This window comes from Poecilia formosa, unplaced genomic scaffold, assembly GCF_000485575.1.
Source record: "Poecilia formosa unplaced genomic scaffold, Poecilia_formosa-5.1.2 Scaffold4, whole genome shotgun sequence".
NCBI classification, from domain to species: domain Eukaryota; kingdom Metazoa; phylum Chordata; class Actinopteri; order Cyprinodontiformes; family Poeciliidae; genus Poecilia; species Poecilia formosa.
The window spans coordinates 3,899,948-3,911,956 of record NW_006799943.1 but is presented as its reverse complement, the minus strand read 5'-3'; the positions used below and the strand labels follow the sequence as shown (position 1 = coordinate 3,911,956).

At 39.8% G+C, this 12,009-nt stretch overlaps 1 protein-coding gene across 1 annotated transcript in view; it reads right to left on the bottom strand.

The window, feature by feature from the left end:
• Window positions 1–12,009, bottom strand: part of rab26 (RAB26, member RAS oncogene family) — a 93,332-nt gene that overhangs the window by 30,824 nt on the left and 50,499 nt on the right. Inside the window, exon 4 of the mRNA XM_016676552.1 lies at window positions 366–430. Within this exon, the coding sequence (XP_016532038.1) occupies window positions 366–430 (65 nt within the window). The remainder of the gene's footprint in view (window positions 1–365; window positions 431–12,009) is intronic.

Sequence of the window (12,009 nt, the reverse complement as noted above, 5' to 3'; positions counted from 1 at the left end):
TTCGCCTTCAGAGGCTTCAAGGAAACAATTTACAAAAGAGGAAGGACCGATGGTCAGAGATGCTGCAATAACTAATGATCCACAGTAGTTAGGATCTCCCAGCTGTTTTTGATCAAACATACAGCTTACCTACTGTGAAGTTAAAATGCTATTAACCTCATGAACTCTTCGCCAAAGAGAAAGAAAACAATCTGCTGGTAAATAACGAGTTTTGCCCAAGTAGCACGATATGACGTTCAGGCTTGTGGATTTAAAATCATTTTGAAATAGAATGCTACCAACGAGAGAGAGAGAGAGAGGAAGAGAGAAAGAAACAAAGAGGAAGACAGTGGGAGACGAACATCTTTCAAGGTGATTGATCTTACCCTGATGTTGTCAAAGGAGGCTCTGTTGGTGACGTCATATAGAAGCAGCAGAGCTGGGAGGAAAGAGACAAGAAAATAAAAAGAGAAATTGTTTTATATTTAGCTTTATCTTTAAAACCCAACAAACCCTGCAGAGGAACTCCTGTCAAGTTTTAATTTAGTTTCTGCCAGATGGCGACTAATTCATCTCAGTCCAGATGTTAAAAAGTGATGGTGAAACAGGGACATCGCACCTCTGGGAGAGGATTTATTAAATGAGGGAACAAAGATAAAACAAGTCATGATGGGTGAATCTGGAACCGTTTACCTTCAGTTTCTTTTATCGGATCTGCTACTCGTGAAACGTTGACATCTTAACATGTTTATAGCTCATATTCTTTAGTCATTTATATTTGAAAGTAGCTATCTGCTACAACGATGTAGCATCGCACCACTCGGAGCCTAACCTCATGTGGTGAGGTAACCACATAAGAAAAAAAAAAAAACAGTCTATAACCCGCCTCCTGAATAACAATTTGCAGAAATGTGCACAGGTAAAACGCAGGGATAAAAAGAAAAAAGAAATGTAAATGGATTACAGTGTTGGCTGAGGAAAGTGCTGAACTCTGCTCTTTAGCGCAGCATTATTCTGCTCGCTGACAACATAACTGCACATGTGAATCCTAATGAGCTCCAGCAGCGCCACGCCACCACAGAGAATAATATCACCTCAGGCGTGTTTTTAGTGGAGAGATGTGGGCATGATGAAGCTCTGCAGGACAGGAGAAAATCATTACACCTACAAGGCCCATTTTACCTCATTTTCACAGATGGCTTAACCTTCGACTGGAAAATGTGCCCTTTGGTTATTACCTCCACAACACTTCACCACTTCCTGCCGCATGTAATCCCCACAGTCTTCGCCTACGTTACACGTGTCATTGTTCTGTCTTGTTTTTTCACTTTTCCCTTCCGTACTCGACCCTCTTCTACATCTCAGCCGTAGCCGCTACGTCTCCAGATCCAAAGTGAATTAAACGTTTCGCTTGCGTATTCCAGCCAGGCATGTCTGTGAAGGGCGTTTAATGAGCGGTAATCTTTGAGTGCTGTCTGAGCGTGTCAAACCAAGAAACGGAGGATGAGGGGGACAGTGGAAGGTATCCAGAAGGAGCGGGAAGATGTGACCGACGAGTTAATTTCCTCTCTCAGTGCTCCTGTGGTGGACTGCCACTGTAAGGCGATCACAGCAAACCACAAGGAGTCCATACACACACATGCATACACACAAAATCCAATTAGGAAGACAAAAGGAAGGAGAAAACATTGTCAAAAATAAAGCCCCAAGTTGAAGGCTTTAGTTAAGCCGGTCAACAGTTTTCTCCTGTGGGAATGAGTCATTATTTCACAACATGGGGCTCTTTTTAATCAAGCACATGTCTTCGTTTCGGAAGGTGTCGAGATGTTTAATCTGTAAACTGTACGAGGTCGGAGCCTGGATAATTATTCCTACATAACGGCCAAGAGTCTCTTGTGAACTATCCATCTACCAATTAGTGAGTCTGCAAACTCGGTGCTGAAAACACACCAAACATCAACACACAAAAAAGCTGTGTAAGTAGGGGTGTTTAAAAAAAGAACGCCCGCCCTAAACGCGTCAGCTAAATGCAGCATGTGGCATTTAATCAAGACCCTGAGAAGTAGGAGCTACCAGTGAGAAAGCTGTCTAAACCTGCTGAAGAACCAAACTGGTCTGGACCAGAGGGTCCAATTCAGCTTTACAACTGAGGTTGACCAAACGAGTTGACTGGAGTGTATTTGGAGATGAAGACAGGCAAGGAAAAATTAAAAAAAAAAAAAAAAGTTTACAGCTAAAGTAAGTGTGAAATACTCCACAGGTGTGAAAGTGCACATGCCAGAACGCACGGCTGCAGGATTTGTTCTACGGTAAAACGTGTGTGCCGCTTAACCTTTCAGTTTAACACATCTGTTACGGAATATGGATGTGTTACATGAGACACATTCATATTCAGAGACGGTTTGTCGGAGACAGACATTACATTTGATGCAGAACGGACCTGTAAGGTGAAGAACATGCTAGAATCACAGTATCCTGACACAATAAGCCCTACAGTGGATTGAAGGAGTCTTGGTGGACTCATCTACACAGTGATGCAGAACCGTCTAAAAACAGAAATCATCCCCAATCAACATCCGAGAATATCGCCAGTCTCTGTACAGTGGTCTTGTGTAAACATACCCTGAAACTGAAATTGAATAAAAACATAGCTAATGTCCAAGTACTTCCTGGGTTAGGAGGTTGATCAGTGTGGAAAGCTACAGAGTACTTCCCTGAAACTTTCCTGAGATTCTGCTTAAGAACTAACCAAAGAAACCCTAAGAAGATGTCGTATCTAAAATACTCATGACTTGTTTCTAAATGACACTCAGACATATAAAGACTTAACTGCTTAAAATGTTCTGTTTAGGCTGAAGCCTTTTCTATGAAGCACATCTTTGTACAGGTATCATTAGGTCAAATGTATGAAATCCAGTAATCTGTTGACTCTGTTTCATAGCTACTATGATACTTGATACTGAACTCTGAGCCAATACAAAAGACCAAAAACGGGACGTTGAGCAGACATCCAAGCAGAGTGTTTACATGTTGAGTTCAGGGCAGTGATCTGTGTGTCTGATCTGGGCGTGAACCTGTGGAGAGGTAAACACGAGAAGAAATGCCTGAAAGATCAACCATTCCCTTAATAAATCTACAGGCTTACTGTACAACAAACATAGTAATATTGACTGGTGACCAAGATGGTTTCCCTCCATTTGCCCCCTCATCGTTCCAGCTGCTGTTGTCATTTCTGCAGAGTCTCCTGTTTAACAGTGGGCGGCAAGTCTTCATCCTGCCGTGTCAGTTTTTACAGAACAGTGGATCAATCATAATAGAGTTAAAACTCCCCTCACAGCTGCAGCTCAAAGCATTACCGAGGTTCAAAATGTTACACTATGAAGCTTGGTTCCATGATATGCGTTCAGACGTCGTGTTAAACTCTAACTTTCCATTTTCCTTTAATAAAGTAGAAGTCGGATGTTTTTTCTTCTCGTGTTTTCTACATCCAGGTGTCTTTTTGATGATGTGAGATGAAGATGAAGCTTTATACCTTGTCCTATTTATATCCAACTCTTTTACATTTGTCTCTAATGTTTTGCTTCCCCCATCACTCTTCACCTTGTTTCTAAATGATTCACGTTTCTTAATTCCTTCCCTGCCATCGAAACACCCAAGAGTAAAGCTAAGCTCTACTTTTTTCCATTTGAAAAGTTTACATGCCTCGACATGCACTACTTTGGTCCAATGTGAAAATATGATCATCTCCTTCCCCAGAAGTGGAGTTTTTGGACATTTGACCTTTTGTGATATTGAGATAATCAGAAAAAAAAGACAACAGAGGTGAAGGAGACAGATACTACTGTCCAAAAATAACCTAACTGCCCATCTAGAGTTAATCAACTCAATCGATTGCCATCAACATCTACAATAACTCTTTCACAACTTTGAATCGATGAGCTACAACAACATTTAATTTCCCTTTGGGATCAATAAAGTATTTTTGAATTGAAGTTGCATAAATTAAGGTATTGACTGAGTTTTACAACCGAGTCCTTCAAAAGTGTCAACATATTTGATGCTTCTCTGCATGCGGACACTCTCCTTTCTTTTGGCTGGTCAGCAGAACACAGACGAATGTAATACAAATTGACATGGATGGACGAAGAAGCTTTTCACAGCATTTTTATGGAATTGTTGTCGTTGTGCAGCTCGTAAAAAATGAAAAACAAACAGACGTTTGACACCGGTTCACTCGTTTGAAGGTTGGAACCGTTTTACTGGGGCCTCGGTGGGATTACACGTCCCAATTTTCCGTCAATTTATTGTCACATAAATTAAAAAGTAATTACATTAGCGACTGCACCAAAGGGAACCTGACATTTGACACTGCTGCTGTGGAAGAAGCATGTCGGAAATGCCAGCATGGGATGAATGTTTGATTTGGTCTGTACTTTACAAAACTGCTGGCAGCTTCATTGGCCGAGTGGCAAATAGTGTTGAAATCCATGAGAACCTTTACAATAGATGTTCTAGATATCAAGTTGTAGATAAAAGAGTAGAACAGTCTCTATGGCGTGGATTTTACGGATTTTTTTTACCATTGGTCCCCCAACAGCGAGCTTGAAGGAACTGGAGGACACACTGGTTAAAAGTGAAGTATTGCAAATTTCTACAATACAAGGACCAACAGCAGCAAAAAAGGTTTATAATCACCACATGGAGGATGCCGTTAGGACAGGCAGATGGTTTCATTTTGTCAACTAAAGATTAAATGTCAGTCACTGGATCATGCGTCTTCAGAGGCTGAAAGGGTGGAGAGGCAGAAACAAAGTCATGACATATTGATGGGCAAATGCTTCCTGACATTATTGACCTTGATCACACAAAAAAAATACATAAAAACTTTGAGTAATTGCTGTCATCTTTAGAGGACACTGTACTGTAGGAATCACAGGGAAAAGAAGACAGTTTATAGTTTCAGACAGGAACTTAGAAAGTTTCTCTTATTTAAGAAATGAGATTGAAGAACCATTCCAATCTGGTTGTTTTTATGGATTTATTTAATAAAAAATAAATAAATAAAAAAAAAAACAAAGACCCTTGAGGGGGAGCCTGTGAAGGTTAGATGCTCAACTTGTTCTACCTTATGTCACAGTTTTGGATTTCTGAATGGATTCATTTCAACCCATTACCCTCCCTCGCCTGTGGTGGTGCTGCACCATGAACCACTGAAGGAAACGATACAAAAACATCAGACACTGAGCTGAACTTCCTTCACAAAATGGAAACAAAATTGAGTGGCGTCAGATTTATCTTTGGTAAAAGACAACAGAGATTTATCCCTCCAGCACCAGGCACACATGTAAGGTTTGGTTTTATTTATCCAGAATGCCTTGCGCTTTAAACTGCTTCCTGCTTTTGGAGCCGTTTCTGGTCTACTTGGTATTCGAGCTGCTCCAGAGTTCACTTCAACCAGTTTTTGAGTTTGCTCTTTTGTGTCTGCATCAGAGTTCGATTACACATCAACACCTTCCCAAACGAATCAGACTTTCTGGGCAAATGAACTAAACGGGGTTGATGTGAATACATGAGACATCAATTCTTTACCTTTATAAGATATGAACGTATCTACTTGAAAACCTTGGTTTGTTAAACTGATACAAACCACTGAAAGATATAAGGAATAAAGCTTAAAACAGAGAAAGTAGTCTGATTCAAACGTTCATCTGTTGATTCAAAACATCTAATAATTTATTTTTCTGACAGCCTGAAATGTAAGGTCAAAACTCTTGTCTGAAAAAGAACTTACTCCCATTAGACGGACAAGAAAGGTCAACATCAGATCATGGAGTAACAGAATTACTTCATTCTTTAGAAGGGTTGTTTCCCCTCCTGAACTCTGTACTAGACGTTAATCTAAACTTATTCTGACATGTCTGTTGAGTTGACATGGTGCGCTGATGAAATCTCTAAAAACCATTCCACCCGACCCGATTCCCATTCAGACACGAAACCCAAGAGACGTCTCTTTGATTCCCTTTTATGACCTTTTATAACCCTGGAACTGCAGAAATACACTTCTAGACATGCAATTAAAAGAAGGAACATGATTTCTAATGGCTTTTTAAATTAAAAATTAGAGTCCTACAACACACTTAACAATATGAAATGGTCCCAACTCGGCAGGATTACAATGAAAGCGACGTCTGCTTGAGATGTATTTAGAAAGCCATTACCAGTTTCTTTACAACACCGGGAACAAAGAGCGAGCAGTGGGGCCATTACCGCAAAATGAAGCAGCAGGAGTCCTTCTTCTCAATATTGCCTAAAATACTCAATCGTGAAGCGCCATTTGGAGGCATAATTTGTAACGCAGTCATTACCTGTTTCACAAAAATCAATTTTCACACTCCATTTCTTCTGCCTCGTTATCTTTTCAGTGACGAGGGTTTCTTCGAGCATCTCGTTTGGAAAGGAGACATTTAGGCCACAAAGTGTTTTTGAATCTTAATGTAGTTTGTGCTCTTCCCCCATTCTTTAGAGTCTAAACTTAAGGAATAATTAATCTGAATGGGAAATATTATCTCATTATCCTGAAATGCAAACTTTTATTTAGACGTAATTTCTTTTACTCTACTTTCCGCAAAAGGAAAAGTTGAAAATCATTCAAAGAGGAACATTTAGTGCTTTTCACAGAATACTCTGTTCCTTTGTATAAAGCAATTATATTCCAGTCACACAGTTAAAAAAGGTAGACGTTTTCATATTTAAATTCTCCTAAAATGTCACCACTGTTCTCTTTAAAACAATGACTGAACCTGTCTCTTCCGAGTTTTCCTTCTCTGCTCTCGGATTTCTTTCCTCCGTCTAATTTTGCCCCCAAATCGTCCCCGTTCCCAGGTAACGCAGCTCCTCCTAACTCGTCCTACCTACAGAGCGTGCTTCCTCTGCTCATATTTCGCAGCCTGTGGTTTCAGCTCACGCTGTGGAAATGACAAACTGTCAGCTCCAGTCAGAGAAGAGCGGTGGAGCTGGGCGGGGAGAGGGCTGCAGGTGTGCCGTGAGTGTGCAGCTGGGTTCTGGACCCGTCCAGACCTCGTCGGTGCCCTGCACCAGATGGGCCTGGCAGATTGCGCTGGGCTGACTCCAGCCTCAGACAGCCAGGATCTTCCTGCTCTCACATTACGGACTTAATGAATGTTATGCTCTAGCACAAATCGCTGCTAAAAATACACCCAGTGATCTCCATGGGGGCAAAAGTGGCCATAGGAGAGAAGTCTTAATGAATCTCAAAACATGATCTTATCTGCTGGATTAATCTCTTATCTGTTAAATTAACTTTTCTCGCATGTTTTCCACAGCACAACCTTTACATTTCAAGGGCAGCAGCTCCTGCCACAGTAGTAAACTCTTACTTGTTCAATTGTCAGATTTTATTTTTAAAAAAAATCAATAAATGTGTACTTTAAGATGAAATACTACATTTATGTCTGAAATTAAAAACTCTCACTACAAAATAAGAGAGAAACAAATATTTAAATTGGGACCAAACAAATTTGCCAATTAAGTGAAACTACTGAAATATTCTATGCCTATTTAAATGCAGAGTGTATATATATTCAATAAATTCCAGTCACTGTTATTTCTTAATGGATCACTCAGTTTAAGGTGCAGTATTATGTATTTTAAGTATCATTTTATAGTACAATCAATCAACTAACTATATTATCTTCAACTGTAGAAATGCTGTATATATCAAACATGACTTAACAGAAAATTGACTTGGCAATTTGATGCTTTGAAATTAGGATCCGTCCCTTTAAGAAGCCTTGGCACAGTCCAACACTCCACCTCCAGGAAGTCATCACATCTCTCCAATGTTTTTACCAGCGTTGCACTGAGAAGTAGCTCCTATAATGAGGTCAGCAGTTGTGAAGCTCCACCAGGGTTTGCTAATTGCTGCTGGCTAGTCTGAAGGAGCTGAGTGGAGGAGTCACAGGGGAGGGCTGCTCTGTGAGGAGGAAGTTCAGAAGCTTGGAAACTGCAGCTCTGAGGAGGAACCTTGTGAAAATAGGTGGGGCTAGGTCCAGCCAGGTGCTTTGCACAGCTGACTGGTTGCCATGGGAGATATAAGGATTTCTCAAGCATGCGTGAGAGAATCAAGGAAAGGCTCCACATGTGTCTTTGATTGGAATAACATTATAACATGATGCAAAACTCATAAAAGCTGGTGTTACGTAATGCTGCCCCTTTAAATTTTATGCAGCTTATGTGCCGTTTTTGTGCTGCTGGTCAGTGCAGACACCGCGGATTAACATCTTTTAAATCGTGAATTTTTGATCTGCATCTGCATCACAATCCCAAAAGTTCTCTCAAAAAATTAACCAGCAGTCTTTTTTCTTTCACAACTGCTGCCACTGGTCATTTTACCACTTTGTCTTTTCATATTTTTGCAGTTTTAGAGATTCTTAATTTTCACCAGACAACAAATTGGGCCATCCACCGCATAATATTGCAAACTCGTGTCAATTCACACCCCAAATCAGATGGACTTTTCAAGACTCCCAGACTTCGCTAATATGAGCCAATATATAAAAAGACATTGAGACATGAGTTTAAACTAGTCACAAAGATGCTAATGAAGCTCTCTATATTGTCAAAACTGATTTAGTGCTGAGGAACTTCACAGATATCTGTTCAGAAAAAGCTAGTGGTAAAATCTCAACAGCTTCTAGTGTAAAAGTTAAGAAGATGGTCATAGTGAAGCCTTTGATCATGAGAGGAGGATTTGAATGTAAACTGTGTTGATCCGTCACAAAACGTAACGGAACAAACCTCAGAATGTCAGAGGTAATTTCCTGGTGATTTTTAACTTGCACTAGCTCTAAGGCTCTGTTCACACCCCACTAGTACAAAGAAATTAGTTCCTTTACACGAGCCTCCAAGAACAAGAACAAATCTCTCGGTAGCCAGGTCATTTCATGCTTCACAGGAGCTGCACAGCACAACTCAAAAGAATTCATTTTGCCTTTTCCACTGCAGAAAAACACTCAGTACTAGACACACCTTGCAGGAAATACTGTAAGTTCTGACCATAATGTCTCAAGAACGAGCTGTAAGAACAAATAAGGGCCAAAGGCATACATAGACAGTTATATGTGCTAGACAAAACCCATAGCTACAGAGACAGAACCCTTTAACACCAGGAGCACTTTGTAATATGAAACATTCATTGGCAGCAGCCACTGGCATCAAATGGTTTTAATAAGTGGGAAAATCTCTCATATTTTTGTGTAGGAATTTTGGCCAGTTTTTCTTTACAGAGTGTTTTAATTCAGACAGACTGGATTAATTTCAAGGACCTCATTGCCACAGAGACAATCAGATTCAGGTCTGAACCTCGGCAAGCCTAATGTCTTGGGTTTTTATTGAGCCAGTCAGAGGTGGATTTACTGGTGTGCTTTGGATTATTTCCATCATCACAGTCCGAATGTGCTTCTTATTAAGGTCATGAACAAACGCCTGAAAATTCTCGTTCAGGATATTTTGGTTAAAAGCAGAAAATTATATTTCCATCACCTACAGCAGGTCATCATTGGCACACCTTTAATAAGAGAAATAAAAGTGGCACACTCTGCAGACTTTTCATTTCAGCACTGAAGTCTTTTTTAATACAAGATTGGATGTATAGTAAAAAACAAACAAAACTACTCAATTCCTTTTTAGATAAGAAAATAAACATTTTATTGCCTATATTTTTGTTTTGCTCTGACTGCTCTTTCAGCAAATGGCCTTTTTTGAGAGTCTGTATGCTCCAGTTACCAATTAACCTAAATTAGTTTTTTTTCCCCCAACAAATCAATTAATATGATTAATCGCTTCACCCCTTATGCTGTTTCTTTAGGGCAGGGCATGATGTGTAGTTTTCTGACACCTTTTAGCCTGCTTCACATCGTCAGACAGGTTCACTTTAAGTGATTTCTGGACTGGTCAGCTCAGGCAGTAATCAACGAGGAATTGAACTCTAGTTTCCAAACAATGAGGTCAATCACAGTTAATTTAAAACCTAATTCACACTGGTTTATTTTCACTTGCATCGCGGGCAGTGTGGCAGTCTGTCATTATCCATCCTACACTGTGACACGACGTACATTAGGATTTGAAAATGTCAAGCTAGTCGTGTGAGACGTTCAAGAGCCCCACAGTTGATTATGATTCTTGACAATCACTCTATAGCTGCGTTTCTGTTGGCCATATAATTGCGCAACTTGGCAATTCAAAAACAAATTTGTTTAAATGAAACATGGACATTTAGAAATAGCACTAGTTTTTAGATAAAAAGCTAGATAAAAATACACGTACTGAAGTTGGTGTATTTTGCAAAACTGCAATGGAAACGATTAACTGCATCACGAGTCACATGATCAGCAACTGGATATTGCCACTGATTCACATGTGATTTTAATTGTACTTCTTACTTAATGCAAACATCACCATTTTTCTTTAAGATATGTAACTATCTTAAAAGTGCCGTTTGTCACGGCACTTTTGTGTTCCGTGACAAACAAAGGTTCAGTTCCTTTTCACAGAAGCCTTACAGGGTTTTATTGAAAACAGCCTTTTCCAAAACCTTTTCCAAACCTTCAGGTCATCTTTGTCTCATTTTAAATGTGTTTGGTGGTCTGAAACTTTTATATGTGAGGAATTTGTAATACTATTTACAGCATTGCGCCCTTCACTGTTTTTAAGTTTTACTTTGAGCCAAGGCCCAAACGCGTTCTAGAACTCGCCCAGTTAAACTTATTGATGTTTTCCAATTGGGCAGAATCCTCTGACAGCCGGATCTTTTCAAGTCATGAAGCGCCGTCCGTTAGTCGAAGGCAGTGATGGAATTAGCTGTGTTTGGGCTGTGTCCTCTCCCCCCAGTCCAGCCCGTCAGGCTGAATGAGTTTTATTTAAAAGTCAGGAACAGACGGACGGCTCAGAGGCTCTGATCCGAGGCTCCCCGGGTGTCTTGTTAAAGATCAGTGAGGGTAAACTGAAGAATCCACAGATCAGAACAACAGGCAATGGGCCAGAGGAGCACAGAGACATCACCCCTCCTCTCTCATGTTGTTATAAATAACCTGACATCCAGACGAATGGGAGCTGACCATGTGTGAAATCAAACACGGGCTAATAATTAAAGGTGGAAACCAAGACAAATTTTTCAGTTTGTAATTCATTAACCAGATTATCATGCTGGAATGTGAACTTTATTGGGGTTGTTTGAAATCTACAGATACTTCTGAACGTATTTGTACATAACAAGCTGGAGTGTATTTTATCTGGATTGATTGTTACAGTCCAGACTCAAGGTCTGACAGTAATAATAAGAACATATTTGTATAAGGCCCACTAGATAATTACATATATCTATTATTGATGGCAAAGAAGATTGTATAATGTACGTATTGCACCACTGAACTAATTTGTATCCAGAGACACAAATAAGTTTTTTTTTTACAACGCTCCTCATATTTCCATTAGCTGAGATTCTGCATTCTAGAGAACCCACTCCCTGACTCAGCTCCTCCAGACTAGCGGCAGCAGCGATTAGCAATCACCTGGTGGAACTGCACGTCGTCTTCTTATACTTCTCAATTATCAAACGTTCCTAAAAATGGTTGTAAAGGAGATAATGGAGGAGCACTTAGGTGATGACCTGTTGACGGTGGAGTGACAGCAAGAGCAGGAGCTTCTTAAAGAGACAGAGGCCCAATTTCAAGGTGTCTAATTACAAAGTCAAATATCATTTAAGTTTGATAGTTACTTCATTTTTTATAACTAAAGTTACTTAGTTGTGCTTTAAAATGACACTATGGGCCTGGAAAATACACTGTTACATATGTACCATTTTAGATTATTTACAACAGATTTAGATGTTAAGTTCAGTTTTTTCAAACAAGACAAATTCACTATAAAACATATTAAAGTTTCTGGTTTTAATTTTGCTGTTTAAATGTGGCAAAAACAAAGAAAAAATCGTTCTGCACAAAGACACACACC